At 49.5% G+C, this 19,385-nt stretch overlaps 1 protein-coding gene across 1 annotated transcript in view; it reads right to left on the bottom strand.

Annotated features, from left to right (window-relative positions):
* The window catches only part of LOC147678810 (calcipressin-3-like), a 70,380-nt gene that overhangs the window by 22,489 nt on the left and 28,506 nt on the right, over positions 1-19,385 (bottom strand). Inside the window, exon 2 of the mRNA XM_086946267.1 lies at positions 150-374. Coding sequence (XP_086802393.1) covers positions 150-347 — 198 coding nt within the window. The 5' untranslated portion in view covers positions 348-374. The remainder of the gene's footprint in view (positions 1-149; positions 375-19,385) is intronic.

Below are 19,385 nucleotides of genomic sequence, written 5' to 3'. Positions count from 1 at the left end.
AGTCTCAGCCATTGCTGTTGGTTTTTTGGCACATTTTCTGGTACAATGGTCCCTACACATGAAAATCACTGTAAATTACTTGGGTTACCTACCATTTCTTACCCTTTTTGTGAAGACTGGAGGAGATAGCCAGACGTGTGTTGACTTACCCTTTGATCCTCGACCTCGAAGACGGAGTCGTGGACGCTGCAGGCAAAGAGCGACGAGGGCAGGTCGCTCAGATCCATCATTTCTTCCAGATCGTCATCGTTCTCCCCAAAGATCATCTCTTCCTCCTCCTCCTCTTGGTCGCTGCTGTACAGGTCGGACTGGCTGTCGCTCCACGACTTCATGTTGTTGCGGAGCATTGTGCACCGATCGCTGAAGAACAGGACCTGGGGGACAGCAGACAAAGACAGGACACATGGACGATCAATATCCGCTCCAATCTCAACTGGAAGGGTCGTCGCTCTACAGCGAAGGGAAGAGGACAACCAAGAGATACAAAATCACAACCACGCTGGTGCCCAGCACAACCTCCACACAACAGACGTAGGTCACACTCGACTTGTCGGAAGGCAAAGACAAGCTCATGGTGCTGCAGAATTTATAATCAACACCACTCATCATGAAAATATCTCAATTACTCATGGGGCAGTTTAATGACACAGTTTTCTTCCAGGTATAAAGAAGGTCAGAAAGAACTTTGTTATGTTAGTGCCCTGAGGTCCTACTATGTAGCACCAGATGATTGCGTCACAGATGTTATGCTCTGTGCAAAACTACTAACGCCCTGCGTTTATGCCTTGAGGTCAGGTGTGTGTCAAAGGCATTTTACTAAATGCCCTCATGTTAGTACCCAGGCTCCTTTCTATGTGAGACCAGATAAGTACCCAAGACTATTTTCAGTATGGCACTAGGTAGGTGCCCATGGCGTGCCACCATCATGAAGACGGAGGCGCCCTGCCTGAAGCCGCATGGCTTGGAAGTCTCACTTCAGCTACCCTACCTCAAAAGTAATCTTGCAAGAGCATGAATTAGAGTGGTCCACAGCCTAAAAAACGTCCTATTTATGGGCTTCACATTTTTTTAACACAGGGGAAATAACTTGCTGCCTTCCACAAGAGACACTCGATTTTACAATGATGTAATGTAAATATGGCACAATAAATCAATAAAAGGTAAGTGATGTTTGTTTGGGGCTAACATCTACTGTAAGAGAACAAGAAATGTGAAGTGTGACCAACAGTTTATGCAGCACAGGCAGAGGCAGTCCCTACAACAATCCTGCGCCTTGTTATTTAAGTTCCAGAGGCCCTCAGATGGCTCTCGCCACATAGTCCGCTTTTACTACGGCCCCCAGTCTGATATCCAGATCATTTCCTGTCTCTCATAGGTTCAAAGCTGGTTCCCCCCTCCCTTAGCCAACCCTCAAGGACTCTCATCCGGCCCTTTCAGGCTTGCGATCAGCTCTCAAAGAACCCCTGGTCTCTAGCTAGCCCTCAGCTGACCCTAAGCAAGTTCTCAGGCACACTCGAAAGGTTCCCGGCCAGAGACACACTTGGACAGCCAACAATAAGCCATTAAAAACTCTTAGCTGGATCGCAGGCTCCACTGGATCCGAGTTACTCTGGGTCATTCGGAGGACGTTCACAGTCTGTCAAACCCCCTCTACTGGGACTAAGACGACCCAACTGTAGAGTCCTCCCCAGCCTGGGTTCCCACCCAACTGCTATGACACACACGGAGCTTAGTATCACACGTCTTTATTCGTCTGTGTGTAACCACAAACTCCACATTCTAAACTTGGCTTCTAGCGTTCCGCTCGAAAACTTACGTCACAGCTCTACGGAGTCCATCAGGGGTCAAAAGGGTTCAGTCATTGCCAACTAGCAAGACAACACATCTCCCCTTCTCTTAAATTAAACATTTAACACATTGCTGCACAACCACACCCCTGTCGCTGACAAGAGTTAAAAGTGACCAGAGGATAATTAAAATAGCCCACACTGCTCATGGACCTATTCTTTACTGCTATAGAAGCCACAGTTTTCTTCCCAAGCCCTCATGCCATAATACGGGATTCCCCATAATTAGCAGATAGCCCCAGAGAGAACTGATTAAACTGAAAGCAGCTGGCTTCTAACTGTTTTGACTGTTTTCGGTTCCAGTTGAGCACGCTGTCCAACCAGCAAAAGGAAAAGACAATCACGAGGGAACTTTGTGTTCCAAGTTTCAAGAAGAGCAGTTGGAGCTGCCAGGCCGCATCTCCTCCTCAGAGGAAAGACCTCTCTCTGAGAGCACTGGAGGAGATCCAGTGGTTGCTGGATCACATGGAGGTCTGGAATGGCTGTGCGATCTCTGAAATGTTCTCAGATCTAATTACGCAGTGTGGAGCCCGCCGAAGAGGCTGGGGGAGCGCTGTGGAGATGTTGCTACCGGCAGAAAACGATCAGTAGAGCGGTCACCGCACATAAACTGCCCAGAACAAATGGCGGGATCCTTCTCAGTAAGATGCTAGGCGAGGGACAATGCCAGGTGTTGCATCCTTGTAAGGACGGCCAACTTGCCCGCGGTGTGCTATATCAACCACCTGAGGAACACAAAATCTAGAATTCAGGCAAAGCTGGCAATAGAATTTTGATAAGTGTCTGGGAATAACGATGTCTATGCAGGGAGAATATCTTCTATGGAAACTAAACCAGGAGGCGCAAATGAATTTGCAAACTTTTAGGGATTCCACAGAATGGATGGTGGGCTTCTTCAAGTCACAGAACAGGTTGTGGACCCTGAATTCCACGGGACAGGCCTCGGCCTCGGCTCTCATGATAGGTTCCTATTTATAATGGGGTTACGCTGTGTACCTCAGAACCTGGGCTTTAAGTATCGGATCACACAAAAAGGGTTCTGGAAGCATGGCACCATTGGGCTCCAGTAAATACTCCCTGGGAAAATACCAGGCGTTCTTTCTAGCATATATCCTCGGGGTATCCACGTTCGAGTAACCTTGTGATTAATGAATTTGATTCAGAAAAATAATCAACCATGCCGGAGCAATTCCATATTATACTTAAAAATTGACCATATGGAAGTTTAACTCAGCCCTTGGGCGTTGACTAGAGTACCTTAAGAGAGTGTTGCGTTACCCAGGTTTTCGAAAGAGGGTGGAGTAAGTATAATTATCCTTCTGGTGTTTGGATAGAGATATCAGGGACATTGGTCTACATATCACTCTGTGAGGTGGTGAATTGAATGTTAGGGTACCGATTACTGAACCATTCAAAAACCAGATTGTGATTGATCGCTGTCCATTTACTATGCCGGGTGTGCTTCATTATTGTCCTGAAGAAGTCCCCCTCTTTGATGTACAACTTACACGCTTCAGTGGGTCGAAACGTCGACATGTCCATACTCTTGGCCTGTATCTGGAAGACTTGAGTTGGGCCAATAGCATGTTTGGAAATGTTCAGCAATGTCCCACCTAGAGAGACCTTACGTACAAGATGCTTTTGACCAGGCCCTCAGATTGAAAGAACTAGAATGTTGTTTTTTGACGGTATATATTTTGAACAGGTATTTTTGCGCTGTGCGGGCACTTCTTGCTCTGCAGATGGTAATGTCTGTTTGAATGCTGCCATGCTTCCACAGGAGTCTTTCATGGTCTGCGACTCCTGTGTGTGTCTCTGGGATGAGTTTTCACAATGTTTGTTCTGCACATACATGGAGTGAATCCGACAGAAGCGTCTGTGTGACACGTGCTCGGTGAGCCCGAGGACAGGGCCAGCAGGAAAGCACGGATCCCGGGTTCACATGGGTCGGGGCACTAGGGCAGGGCTGACCCTTGACCCTGCAGGGGGCATGCCTGCAGCAAGGCCTGGCAGAAGGGGCACACCCCTCAGGCTTGACTTCGAGCGGGGCCTGGGTCGCATTTTACCAGCGTTTCTGGTTATTTTGTGTCGAGGAGGAAACCACGACGACCTTTGTGTGCAGCAGAGCGCGAAAAACAAATGAAAGCAAACGACAGAGAGCGAAGTCTCACTGTGCACCCATTCGCGCATGCGCCGGATGTGCCCAGCAGAGGGCGCCAGACTCTAGCAGACCCAGAAATAAAGCCAACACTTTTAGCTTCTTTTGGAGTTTCACTAAAAGATCCGAGCCGGGTCCCCTCCACTGTGAGCAGGGCTCTGAGGACGTGTGGGGGGGCTCCCTCTGGACCCAGGAGGGATCCTGCGAACCAATGCGTCCGGACGCACACCTCTCTCTGCCACCAGCAGTATCGATTTAATGTGTGTGAGAAGGACGTTTAGTGAAGGCGTTGACTATTGAAGGTCTCTCATCCCTTCAGGGGGCGCACCCCACGGGCGAGGTTAAAGTTCATTGGGGGTCATTATTCAGGGCACCATCGCTCCTGTGAGGTTCAGTGCAGTCAATCTGGGGTGTTTCGATTGGTTGGAGATGGATTTTAGGATCTCATTTATTGATGACGCTTTATCTGGTGATCATACTGAGATGCATTGGAAGTTTACATTAATCGAACAATAGAGTCTTACCAATAAACAATACTTACTTCAAAGTCGCACTACTACCTCAGGAAATAGAAATTACACACAAATAAGACGTGTGGTTTTGTAAGAGAAGCTGCCAAGCAAACACATGAAGCAGTGCAGCGCCCACCACAGTCTACAGCGCCTACGACACAGGCCGCAGGGGGTGATAATGGTGGATGAAGCGGCCTGGGGGCAGTGTAAAACTGGGGAACCGCAACACTGTCCCCTGTGAAGCACAAACATGAAGACGTGTCCACCGGAGGTCGTGAGGGAACTGAGACGGTGCGCAGGTCAGACTGGGTGGCTGGGGTCAAGGGTCAGGAGCAGTTTTCAGCGGGTGGTCGATCCCCTTGCTCCGAGGCCTGACTTGTCAGAATCCACCCAGGAAGCATTAACAGCACCTCTGGTGTGTCACATCACACGGGCAGCACGGGGCACCCACCGTGTGTGAGGAGACGGCTGTGACAGAGCAGACGGTCCATACAGGACAGAGTGCCATGTGATAAGAAAGGAACGCTTCTTGTCAGACGGTGAAGTAAGCACAGATATCCATCAATGTTTGATATTCGATCACATGAGGATCTCAATCCATCAATAAGGGTTCTTGTAAAGCGCTTCTACTCACCCGCTAGGGTCTCAAGGGGCTGTGGGCGTGTGTAGGGGAGGGTGGGGGGGATCTGCAGTTCAGTTAAGAGCCGGGTCTTCTATACATGTTGGGTGCTCGAGTGGATCCCACAATAACAGTTCCGTCCACAGCTCGCAGCCCGGCGACACCAAACAGCCTCCGTCATCAGAACATGTTTGGAGGACATGACATGGGTCGCTTCCCATTAGGAATCAACACACCAGATCTCGTGGAGCCGGTGTCGTAAAAACAGCCCCCCCCCCCCCCCAAGGTACTGGGGGCTCTCGAGCTCCAGGACCCCGTCCCTGTGCACGGGTGCGGGGCCCCTGGCCTCCGCGCACCAGACTGGGTCCCTGGGTGGCTCCTTGTACTTTGCAGGGACCCCATCGAGTTTTGTTCGGGAGGGAGAGACATCACCTTGGGCATTAACTGGCCTGCTGCTACTAACCATAGGTCCACCCATTAACTGGCCTGCTGCTACTAACCATAGGTCCACCCATTAACTAGCCTGCTGCTACTAACCATAGGTCCACCCATTAACTGGCCTGCTGCTACTAACCATAGGTCCACCCATTAACTAGCCTGCTGCTACTAACCATAGGTCCACCCATTAACTGGCCTGCTGCTACTAACTATAGGTCCACCCATTAACTGGCCTGCTGCTACTAACCATAGGTCCACCCATTAACTAGCCTGCTGCTACTAACCATAGGTCCACCCATTAACCGGCCTGCTGCTACTAACCATAGGTCCACCCATTAACTGGCCTGCTGCTACTAACCATAGGTCCACCCATTAACCAGCCTGCTGCTACTAACCATAGGTCCACCCATTAACTGGCCTGCTGCTACTAACCATAGGTCCACCCATTACCAGTCTGCTGCTACTAACCACAGGTCCACCCATTAACTGGCCTGCTGCTACTAACCATAGGTCCACCCATTAACTGGCCTGCTGCTACTAACCATAGGTCCACCCATTAACTGGCCTGCTGCTACTAACCATAGGTCCACCCATTAACCAGCCTGCTGCTACTAACCATAGGTCCACCCATTACCAGTCTGCTGCTACTAACCACAGGTCCACCCATTAACTGGCCTGCTGCTACTAACCATAGGTCCACCCATTAACTGGCCTGCTGCTACTAACCATAGGTCCACCCATTAACTGGCCTGCTGCTACTAACCATAGGTCCACCCATTAACTGGCCTGCTGCTACTAACCATAGGTCCACCCATTAACTGACCTGCTGCTACTAACCATAGGTCCACCCATTAACCGGCCTGCTGCTACTAACCACAGGTCCACCCATTAACTGGCCTGCTGCTCCTAACCATAGGTCCACCCATTAACTGGCCTGCTGCTACTAACCATAGGTCCACCCATTAACTGGCCTGCTGCTACTAACCATAGGTCCACCCATTAACTTGCCTGCTACTAATCATTGGTCCACCCATTAACTGGTCTGTTGCTACTAACCATAGGTCCACACATTAACCTGCCTGCTACTAACCATAGGTCCACCCATTAACTGGCCTGCTGCTACTAACCATAGGTCCACCCATTAACCGGCCTGCTGCTACTAACCATAGGTCCACCCATTAACTGGCCTGCTACTAACCATAGGTCCACCCATTAACTGGCCTGCTACTACTAGCCACAGTGACACCCATTAACTGGCCTGCTGCTACTAGCCATAGTGACACCCATTAACTGGCCTGCTGCTACTAACCATAGGTCCACCCATTAACTGGCCTGCTGCTACTAACCATAGGTCCACCCATTAACTGGCCTGCTGCTACTAACCATAGGTCCACCCATTAACCGGCCTGCTGCTACTAACCATGGGTCCACCCATTAACGGGCCTGCTGCTACTAACCATAGGTCCACCCATTAACCAGCCTGCTGCTACTAACCATAGGTCCACCCATTAACGGGCCTGCTGCTACTAACCATGGGTCCACCCATTAACTAGCCTGCTGCTACTAACCATAGGTCCGCCCATTAACTGGCCTGCTGCTACTAACCACAGGTCCACCCATTAACTGGCCTGCTGCTACTAACCATAGGTCCACCCATTAACGGGCCTGCTGCTACTAACCCTAGGTCCACCCATTAACTGGCCTGCTGCTACTAACCATAGGTCCACCCATTAACCAGCCTGCTGCTACTAACCATAGGTCCACCCATTAACTGGCCTGCTGCTACTAACCATAGGTCCACCCATTAACCAGCCTGCTGCTACTAACCATAGGTCCACCCATTAACTGGCCTGCTGCTACTAACCATAGGTCCACCCATTAACCAGCCTGCTGCTACTAACCATAGGTCCACCCATTAACTGGCCTGCTGCTACTAACCATGGGTCCACCCATTAACTGGCCTGCTGCTACTAACCATAGTCCACCCATTAACTGGCCTGCTGCTACTAACCATAGGTCCACCCATTAACCAGCCTGCTGCTACTAACCATAGGTCCACCCATTAACTGGCCTGCTGCTACTAACCATAGGTCCACCCATTAACCGGCCTGCTGCTACTAACCACAGGTCCACCCATTAACTGGCCTGCTGCTACTAACCATGGGTCCACCCATTAACTAGACTGCTGCTACTAGCCATAGGTCCACCCATTAACTAGCCTGCTGCTACTAACCATAGGTCCACACATAACATTGACCCTGTTGACAAGGGTGGTGTCCTTGGACAGGGGTCACCTTTGGAGTTGGCACACAGAATTACTTTTTGAGTTTGACTAATTACTGGTTTACTTTCTGAGAGTGGTGCCTATTTCAGTTATATTGGTCCACTGTCCAGTTTATGAGTGTGCAGTGTCATAGAGTGCAGTGGCCTAGAGTGCAGTGGCCTCGAATGCTGTGGCCTAGAGTGCAGTGGCCTAGAGTGCAGTGGCCTAGAGTGCAGTGGCCTAGAGTGCAGTGGCCTAGAGTGCAGTGGCCTTGAGTGCAGTGGCCTCGAGTGATGTGGCCTCAAGTGCTGTGGGTTCAAGTGCTGTGGGTTCAAGCGGATTAAAGTAGTGGAATGGACTTGGGTGTATTGGATTGGAGTACAGTGGGTCGGATTAAGTGGGGTGGACTAGAATGAGTGGGCTGGATGAGGTGGATTGGACTGAAGTAGGGTGGATTAGATTGGTTTGGGGTGGAGTTGATTGGATTAGAGTAGGGTGGTTTGGAGTGGGGTGAAATGGAGTGGAAAAGAGGGGAGAGGATTGGACTAAACTGGAGGAGGGTGGTTTGGATGAAGTGGGGTGGATTGGATTGAACTGGAGTGGGGTGGACTAGAGTAGGGTAGATTTGACTGGAGTGGGTGGATTGGATAATGGGGGGGCTAGATGGATTGGATTGAGTGGGGCGCAGGGGTGAGGAATTTAATAAAATATCTACTTGTCCATGGGGCAGGTTGCTTCATAAATCTGCTTTTCCTGTAACAAAATCCATTTGCCCCTTTGTGCCATGTAGTGCGGCAACAAATTATGGCAGCACTCTCGTTATATAAGAGCTCTGATGTAGCCTCTCTGATTATGCCAGGGCTCATACCATAGAAGTGTTTGAATACTTGCGATCCTCTTATGTTGCCACGTTTCCGCAGATCTACATACTGGGGCTGAAGGTAGTGGTAAGCCATAGTTCCAGGGTTGAAATGCCCTTTTGAGTCTCTGCAAACCTACTAACTTGCATGTTTTAAGGGTTTTCAACAACTCTTCTCTAATTTTTTCCCATACTGAGAAATGTTGGAAATGTGCTCCTGACAATGACTGACATAAACCTTCTTCCAGAGTTGGGAAAAAAGGTGTTGGAGGGAAAGTGAACTTGCAAACACTCAGATTTCCGCATGAGCAAATCTACACATGCATATTTGCTCGTGCTAAAATGCAGTTCACAAATAATTTCTAGGAGTACTATTTCTTGTCCTATTTCTGGAAATTCTTGGGAATTCACGAAAGCTGTATAGCTGCACTTAAAGCAAGGACATATACCATGGGTGCACTTTGAGACAAAATACACATGAAAACGTGTTGTGACCCCAAACAACATGTCCTGGGGGTCGGGCAATAGGAATTCCACATCCCTGCAGTGGAGTGGACTGAACTGGGTGGGGTGGAGTGCAGCAGAGATGGATGGATTGGCCAGCAGCGGAGTGTGGCGGATTGGAGTGGGGTGGACTGGACTGTGATGGAGTGGATTGGATTGAGTGGGGTGGATTGGGGTGGGGTGATGTGGATTAGATTGGGGCAGATTGTTTTGGATTGGAGTGGGGCAGATTGTTTTGGATTGGAGTGGGGCGGAGATTTCTAGATTGGAGTGAGGCAGATAGGAGTGGGGCAGATTGTTTTGGAGTGAAGCAGATTGTTTTCGAATGGTGTGAGGTGGATTTGGTGAGTGGTTTGGATTGGAGTTGGTTGGATTGGATTGGTGTGAGGTGGATTGTGAGGGGAGAGGTAGGAAGATTGTTTTGGATTGGAGTGGGGCAGATTTCTTTTAATCGGAGTGGGCAGATTGGAGTGGGGTGAGTTGGGAGGATTGGAGATTGGTGGATTGAAGTGGATTGGATACGGGTGAGAGGTTTGGGTTGGATTTGCCTGGGGTGGATTGGACTGAGTGGGGTGGATTGGTGTGGGGTGGATTTGAGTGGGGCAGACTGGAGTTGGGTGGATTGGGGTGTACTGTACGATTGTGTGCTAAAGTATCATTTCAGAAATTACACGTAAAACTGAAACAATGTCGCGCTGCAATAGAATAATCCCTGCCTTGAGAGAGCAGCACCCACAAGCAAAAACAAAAGAAAAGATGAGTGCAAAGCGAGAAAAGAACACTTGGCAAAATAAAAAAAAGTTAACACTGTAGGAAACTGGCTCTCTATAGAGTGCACTAAAAAGATGTGAACTGTGCAGCGAGGCCAGTGGGTCCCAGATTGGTCAACAGAGGCACAAGTAGATAATACTAAGGCCCTCTTTTGCTGTAGTGCGAGCGAGCAGTTAGGCCTATCACACGGCAGTGTTAAGCATTTGTTGTACTCACAGAGGCAATACATGAGACACACACTCCCAAAATAAACGAGGGACCAATTACAAAAAATAGCAAGTATCTCTACAAATGTTTAAGGCCGGTGCGTTTTGAAAATACAGAAGAAACCGATGCAGAAGAAAATGCTTAAAGACCGTCAAGAATTGACCATGATGGTCAATGTAGAATACACAGCGGTTACCAGCCTCGCCGTCAAATAATTTAGCATTGCAAGCAATGGAGGAAATCGGGTGACGGGCAGGACCGCCAATCAAAGACCGTGGCAGTCGGTGCTAAAAGCACACAGGCTTTTTCAAATGTTTGTGTCAACGGGCACTTGGAGTCAGATTTGATTTCTACACCTCCAGAGCAGAGGTCTGTGGGGTCCGAGGACCAGAGTGAAACATGGAGTTCTTGATTACCTTGCCCCGGGACTCTAGATGCAGGGACACATGGAAATGTCAGTCACCCGGGGCGAATGCTCCACAGATACGCCTCGTCTATCCATCAACGAATGGGGGTCGTGCCAAGACAGTTTCTGCCACACAGTCGACACCACCAAACAAGAGATGCAGAATCACAGAAGCGGGGTCCTTTCTGATGTCGGTCGCAGGTGCTGTGAAATGCCCTCTTGTTAGAGTGAAGACTGAAGGGGTCAGTGGACAGACAGGCTACCAACAAACCTTGGCTACGGCAAATGGAGTAGAAAGGGACCTCTCAGGCTGGAGGTCACCAGGGGTTAAGTAGGAGCTCGGAATGTTGGTGAGAGCCAGCTGCCACTCTTGGAGTGCTCTTACCACTTCTCTGTGGGTCACCACCTCGACTGACACAGCGTCAAGGACTTTGTTGTTACTTCGGACTTGGCCTGCAACGTGCAGGGGACCAATCCAAGGGAGTTCCTGGTTCTTTGTCAAAGGCAGACAGGCCTCCTGGGTTTTTGGATAGAGCTGCAGGACGAGATAACTTTGGGGCAAAAGTCCGAGACAACAGGCAGGCCAGCACGGTTGGCGCCAGGTCAGTCATTTGTCCTCTTCTCCATGCAGCTCTTCTGTGTCCTTCTTCTTAGGTCTGCATGATCTGCCTCTCTGGTGCCAGGGGCTCCCCAAAATACTGAATTTAGGGGCATTAGGGGAGTGTAGGGTAGTAGCCCATGGGCAACCTACCTTTAGAGTTTACTCACCCTCTGTGTGACGTCTTCCAGTGGAAAGTGGGCACAGCCCTGATCCTGGTTGTCTAATTTTCTCCACCACAAGATGGAGAAATCTGAAAAGTGGGGTCCACTTCACCTGCCTCACCCTTGGGGTGATGCTGGCTGAATGTGGGCACATCCCCATATCAAACTCATTTTCCTACCTCTCCTGCCAAAAGTGGGTTCTGGACAGGGGGTTTGTCATCCCTCACTAGCTGTAGAGGCCTGGGTTGCATTTCAAAGGTGGCACCACCTTTGAGGCTTCCCACCCTGGAATGTCGTTCTGGCCTGGAGGAGGTGGGAAGCTCCTCCGCCCAGAGCAGGCTTTGTTCCCGGCCTCTGAGAGCGCTGACCCTCACCCCGGTGGGTGCGGGACTTGTAAGGTCCCCGGTGGGTGCGGGACGGGTAAGGTCCCCGGTGGGTGGAGGGCTATGTAAGGACCCTCCTGGATGCAGGCCATTAAAGGACCCCCATGGATGAGGGCCTTGTAAGGTCCCCGTTGGGTGCAGGCCGTGTAAGGACCCCCATGGATGCGGGCCATGTAAGGACCCCATGAACGCGGGCCATGTAAGGACCCCATGGATGCGGGCCATGTAAGGACCCCATGGATGCGGGCCATGTAAGGACCCCATGGATGCGGGCCATGTAAGGACCCTTGTGGAAGCGGGACTTGTAAGGACCCCGTGGAGGTGGGCCTTGTAAGGACCCCATGGATGCGGACCATGTAAGGACCCCATGGATGCGGGCCATGTAAGGACCCCATGGATGCGGGCCATGTAAGGACCCCATGGATGCGGGCCATGTAAGGACCCCATGGATGCGGGCCATGTAAGGACCCCATGGATGCGGGCCATGTAAGGACCACAATGGATGCGGGCCATGTAAGGACCCCATGGATGCGGGCCATGTAAGGACCCCATGGATGCGGGCCATGTAAGGACCACAATGGACGCGGGCCATGTCAGGACCCCATGGACGCGGGCCATGTAAGGACCCTTGTGGAGGTGGGCCTTGTAAGGACCCCGTGGAGGTGGGCCTTGTAAGGACCCCGTGGAGGTGGGCCTTGTAACACCTCCACCATAGCTCTCAGATCTACTAATGCAAAGCAGTTCTTAGAAGGAGCAGCCTCAGCCCAGCCTCAGCAGGAGGGACAGAGAGCAGCAGCGCTAATTGAACTGGAGGAGGTGGAAGTTTCCACTGCAGGGCGCACTCCCAACAGAGAAGCCGGAGAGGGCGCGCCGGAGACGAGGCGGCCATCAACACCTGAGCTCTCTGGGGCTTTGTCACTGGAAGGAAGGATCTAAAGATAACAGCTTGTCATGTTCTTCAATCTCTGGGTCGATCAGTGCCAGGAACAAGATGCATGTGCGAGGTAGAGAGTGGGAAAGATCATTTATTACCCCAAACTCACTGCTCTCTGGCAACTGCAGCTCTAATTATCACCAGGAGAAAACCCAAAAGTGATCAATGGAAATACTTGAATTAATATTAACCACCGTGGGCAAAATACCCCTTACACGAGTTGGCAAAACAAATGGTTGTGTCAACGCTTGTTGTGTTCAGGTCTGGCAGAGGGAGCTGTCGGCAGAGCTATTGTTACCCATACAAGAGGGCAAAAGGTTGGCTACATTCAGCCCCTGGTTGCTGCAAGAAGAATTCACACATTCATAAGCTAGTGGCTAACTGTGCCATTCATGATGCATGCAGCATCACCTGTGCCCCGACACATGCCCACTTCACTGGCGCAAACAGTGTCTGAATCCACAGAGTGCTACGCAAACAAATGAAGGACGGAATGTTGAATACATCATACATTCAACCCCAATCAAGAGATCTGGGTTAAATCCATTTTTCTTTTGCTCACCATGCCACCCCAGTTTAGACCCAGTCATGTGCAAATCAGTCTGACCCTGTGCCTCATGGGAACAGTCCAGGCAGAACTGCCAGGCCAGGTCCTCCCTGGACCGGAAACAAGCATCCTAGGACCGGTTTCAGGGCATCACCCCTCTTCAACCAGGATTTAACCCAGATCTTTTGACTGGGCAGAATGTTTGAATACACAGAGGGCGTGGTACGTGCTGCATACACTGTGTTTGAATCCACAGAGGGTGTGGCACATTCAGCACACACGGTGTCTGAATCCACAGAGGGCGTGGCACATGTAGCACACAGTCTCTGAATCCACAGAGGGCGTGGCACGTGCAGCACACAAAGTGTCTGAATCCAGAGAGGGCGTGGCATGTGCAGCTGGGGAAATCTCTGATGTTTAGGGGTTTATGTTTAGGGGTTTTATAAAGCGCATAGCTGCTTTCTCCGGCCTTTGAATCTATGTTTTATGATCCACTGTATCAAAAGCTGCACGAAGGTCGAGCAACAGGACTGCAGCAGTGCCACCTGCTCTAGCATTCCCTTGAGTTTCTCCATGACCATTTGTAAAGCGGACTCCGTGCTGTGCTCTGAACCCCATTTGGGTCTGGTGTAGCACCTTGTCCTCTTTTAGGAATTAGGACAACGAGTGGTTGACGTGTTTTTCTGCAATTTTCCCTAGAATGGGTAGGAGTTGGATGGGGCGTTAGTTCCCGGGGTCTGTTGGGACTAGGTGTGGTTTCTGTAGTAAGGGTCGGACTATGGAATGCTTCCATTTTTTGGGGACTCTTCCTTGAGTGAAAGACGATGCTAATAGCTCTGTGGAGATGGTCAGAGTGGCATCCCCGCCTTGTAGTAAGATGTGTGCAGGTACTGGGTCTTGAGGGGAGCCTGAATTAATGTTCCGTAGATTCAAGATTGTGGTTTCCTTGCTTAATGTCGGAAAATACCCCTAGTGTGGGTACTGCCACCTGAGCCGAGGGGTCCGTGGTTCCAATAGGTAGGTCTGGGCTGTCTGCGTTCTGTTGCATAGAGTTATATATATATATATATATATATATATATATATATATATATATTCTACTTTGTTTCTGAAGAAGACTGCAAGTTCGTTGCATCTCTCCTTTGATGAAGATTGTGGGGAGACTTCTTGCTCAATGGACGTGAGGTATCTGACCATCTTGAGGAGTGGATGGCAGAATTTATTTTTTCCTCGTAATGCTTTGCTTGGGATTGTTTGATTTCATCATGATAAAGTCTGATTGCTTTCTTGTACTGACCTCTGCTAGTCGGGTAATATGATTTCCGCCAGTTCCTTTACATTTTTTTGCTTCCTTTTTTCAGGGAGGCAAGATGGATGTTAAACCATGCTGCTTTTCTCTGTATGCCGTGGGACACTGTCCTCTCTTTCTGCCTCCAATTTTCCGCCGCTTGGTTGAGCCATTCGTCCCACAGCATGTCTGCGTCCTCTACATTCTCTGTCAAGACTGGGATATATGCTTCTAGGGACTTGATCATGCTGTCCGCAATGAGTCTAGGCCACTTCCTATCTGCCTTCCTGGTGTTGCCCCCTATGGTTTGCGTATTTGTTTTGGCCAGTGTGAAAGGGATAAAGACACGGTCTGACCAGGGGACTGGTATAGGTGAGTCTGCCTTTAATTTGAAATCATTTGAAAAGATTGCATCTAGTGTGTGCCCTTTTTCATGTGTGGCCGATTGAACATGCGGTCTGAGTTGCACGGCTTCCATGTCTTGGGTTCGTCTGTTAGAGGATGTATTATTGTGTTCATCTAGGTGAATATTAAAGTCACCTAGAATAGTCACTGAACCTTTACTAGCGGTGATACCTGCAATGGGATCAGAGAAAGACTCCAGGAAAGCGTTACAGGGTCCTGGTGGCCGGTGGATAAGCATTCCTGAGAAGGTCTGGGTGCGGGACAACCCGATACGGAATTGTATTGTATCACAATTGATTATGGACTTTGGTGAAATGCTGCAACTGTATATTTCTTTATACAGGACGGCCAATCCACCCCGACTTTCCCCCCGTATCCTGTCTCCAAACGTTGATTCCTGGAGGGAGGGTGGGAGGGCCGTGACTAAGTCTAGGGTGGAACAATCTTTGAGCCAGGGCTCGGTCACGAATAAAACGCCTAAGCGTTCCTCCTCGATTAAAAGCCTGATCTCCGTTTTGTGGCCCAGATGTATGAAAAAAGTAGTAGGAGGCGTACATTACCCAGCGATCAAAGACAGCCTCCAAAGTGGTGACATACAAACAGAAAACCGGCAGAAAGTTGCACCTCTTCCGAACTCTCACCGCTTAATGCAGAGACAAAAATCCCGGCCAAGCTGGTAGCGTCTCGACTCCTCCCCGCTGTTGCCAAACTAGTCATCCACGACCAATCTGGTTTCTGCCAGGGCGTAATAAGGCATTACATTTGGTTTGCCTTAATGGGGTGTTGGGACAAATTAATTCAGTCAAAGAAGATGCACGCATCCTGTCATTAGACGCCAGAATGGCATTTGATACCATTGAGTGACCTTACCTCTATACGCTCCTGGAGTGATTGGGAATTGGCCCGAAATACCTGCTGTGGCTCCGATTACTATATGCTGAGCCCTTAACACAAGTGGTGGTGAACGGCCGCACATCACACATGTTTCTTCTCCGACGTGGCACACAGCAAGGCTGTCCCCTGTCACACTGATCTTTACTCTAATGTTGGAGCCTTTGGTGACTTGGGTCAGGGGTGATCCGCTGATACGGGGGCTGCGCTGGACTGAGGGCTGGGAGGATAGAATCTCCGTATATGCAGACGATATCCTCCTATACTTCGCATCGCCATATTCCTCCATTAATCGAGTCCTGCAAATCTTTACCAATTTTCGAAAATACTCAGGCTATACTATAAGGTGGTGCAAATCTGTAATATAGCCTTAAAGCCCGCCGTAGCGGGCTATACCGGCTATTAAAGGCCCGCCGCAGCATTAAATGCCCGAGCCGAAGGCGAGGGACTTTAACAAAGTAGCGGGACTTTAATTGCCGGTATAGCCCTGCTACGAAGGGCTGTAAGGCTATTAGAATATTCTAATAAACAACAAAGGTACCAGAGGGTCTCAGATTAATGTGCCCATAAATAAAGAGAACCAACCAAGAACTCACCCTTGCCCCCAGGTTATGTCACAGAGAGCTCTCCATGGATGAGGAAAAATACCCATCAGTCACCATTCGGATCCGCCCTTCATCATTTGGGATTTTGTCCGTACCACCCGTCAGAGGTTATTAGTACTCTCCTTAGAGGTCAACCCGGTGGTAGGGGGTATCCTCAATGAGTATAAGAGACGACAGTGTGGTATACCACTCGATGTAGGTGAGTGGCAGAAAAAGTGGGACTGGGGTGTGCAGTGCAGAAGAAGGTGTAAAAGGAAGAAACCAAGAAAAGAGTGTTTAAAATTGGTTTAGAAAAAGCACTAGACACAGATTTATTCCAGTTGTGCTTAACATACCAATGTTAAAAACAGTGCACCCGCAAACTGTCTGTTTATGTAGACAGCCTCAGGTCAATGTGGTCAACTAGTTTCAGCAATTAAAGGACTATTTTTGTCATTGCTTTCTTCAGGACCAGAATTCAAATAAATGCTACTACACCAGGTGAAAAAGTGAATCACAACCAAAAAGTGACACCAAAGAAACATACACAAGTGCACTCGGTCACCTGTATGCTCCGGGTGCCCTTACAGTCTGTGCAAATCACTGTGGAAAGAAAATGAGGAGATATAGCTCTCAATAGTAAATGGGCCAGATAGTAAAACCATCAAATATGATTTAAACTAGAACACATAAAGTGTTGTCCAAAAAAGGCACTATCTGAGTGCAAAACACAGTTTAGATACATTTGGGGAAAGATTTATGATGCCAAATGTTAGTGAGCTCTTACCTCAATCTGTAAGGTTGGCTAGCCTCACCCCACCTGGCAGAGGCTCAGGGGAAAATGAAGCACCGCTCTAAAAAACATGTAGGACACACATTAACACATAAAATGCACGTGACAGAACAAGGTTCCTCTCACTACCATTAGCCGAAAATACATGGTCAAATAAACCAATCACGGTGGTGTCACGTTCAGAAAAGAAGCTCCATATGAGTAAATACCCATAGTGGAAAACATGCTCGCAAATGCGCCTGAGCGCGAGGGCTCGCCTTACCTAACCGTCGGTACTCCTGGCCGGCGTCCTGGCCTTCTGGGGAGGTACCGACAGCTGGCGAGGAAGTGTAGATAAGCCCTGCCCTCATTGGGTGAGAGGTCACGTGGGGCGTCTCACTAGCGTCTCTGGATTGGCGTAGGTGCCTGTGTCGATTTACACCCACTCGCTGCTCAGCCAGAAGAGGTTCGAACGTGAACAGCTGCAGGCGGGCGGGAGGCTGTATAGAACCCGCGCTGCTATTGGAAGCGCGGTGACGTGACGCGTTCATAGCGCGTGTCCCGATTGGATCGAGTGCGTATTAGAACTGCACTCCTATTGGGAAGCCGCGCCAGTGGCTCGTACCGGGTCTGCCTCGGTTGCCAAAGCGACGAGGATAGACAAACTGCGAGGGTAAACAAGGAAGGGGTTTAAACACGTGCTGATGGTGCACGGACTGTAACCACTAGAATAAGGAATGTGAGTGACATGCGTGCGAAGCGCTAGTGATTTAAAAGCGCTATCAAGCATAACGTGTGGAATGCAACGTACACTCAAAGGAGTTTGTAACTTCTGGATAGGACGTAGATGTTACACCGGAAACAGTTTAATTAAGATTTTGTAACTTCTGGATAGGACGTAGATGTTACACCAGAAACAAAGCAGGGCCAATATGAACTGCTAATTTAAAGTGCCACCCACCGGCCCATTGGTCAAATGCCAAGTAATATATAGCACATGATGGTGGTTCACCCACTAAGACAGAAGGCTAGGGGCATGATATAAATATGTAATTATCTCCAAGAGTCTTGTGTACCTATCTCCCTCCTGTTATAAATGAGGCAAAAAATGACACAGTATTGAATGAAGCTGTAATAAGACGATGGTACTATTGTTACAGAGATGACCATGGAATTTCGTCATTCAGACCCTCTTTGTGTGTTTTCAATTTGAGGACCCATCTCTGTTCTTTTCTCATTAGATAGCTGGCCACGTCTGTAGTGTGTGTGGGTATGAAAGGTTGTTTGAGAACAGTCCATTGGAATTCTGTGGCTAGGTGTTTGGCTTCCAGGAAATGGGCAGTAAGTTTGGTGGCTTGTCTCGCACAACGGATCGTGCTCTTGTGCTCAGATATCCGTATGCGGACCTTGCGTGTCGTCATGCCCACATACTTGTAACCACATGGACAGGTGATAAGGTAGATCACGTGGTCACTATTACAATTAGTGAACTTAACTTGCTTCCACGGTCTGGTGGTCCCTATATCAATTTCCAGTGATTTCTTAGTCTGTGCGCAGACCTGGCAATTGCCACAAGGATGATGTCCCTGGACAGGGGGAAGGTTCCACAGTGTGCCCACAGCTCTGGGCATCTCCTCGCGTGGCCTGGTGTGCACAAGTCTGTCCCTCAGATTTGGGCCCCTCTTAAAGGAGACCAGGGGGTGGGGAAGGGTGAGGCGCCCAGAGTTCAATATAGGCCAGTGCTTCTTGACCGCACTCTGAATGCAGTTCGAAAGACTGCCAAATGTGTGAACAAAGGTGAGACGGTCTAAGTCCGGTTTGGGAGGTCTAGGTTCCAGTAGGGCTTCCCGGTTGATATTCATAGCCCTTTTCATGGACCTTTTCACAAGTTTTGGAGGATATTTACGAGCCACAAGTTGCCTGCTTAGATCATGAGAGTGTTTCTCGAAAGCTATCCCCGTGGAACAGTTCCTCTGTACCCGTAGAAATTGGCTAAAGGGGAGGCTCTCCCTTAGTGCTCGTGGGTGGTTGCTGTCAAACAACAGCAGAGAGTTCCTTGCGGTTGGCTTCCTGTAAAGCTCTGATTGTAAGCCATCTGGTCCTGCTGTTATCAGAAGATCAAGGAATGCTAGTTGTAGATGACCGATCTCAATTGTAAATTTCAGGTGATTATTTCTGCTGTTCAGCCACCCCAGGAATTCTAAGCAGCTCTCGCTCGACCCTCGCCACACAACA

The sequence above is a fragment of the Lissotriton vulgaris genome, chromosome 12 (genome assembly GCF_964263255.1).
Source record: "Lissotriton vulgaris chromosome 12, aLisVul1.2, whole genome shotgun sequence".
NCBI classification, from domain to species: Eukaryota; Metazoa; Chordata; class Amphibia; order Caudata; family Salamandridae; genus Lissotriton; species Lissotriton vulgaris.
This window is presented reverse-complemented; position numbering and strand designations above follow the sequence as displayed.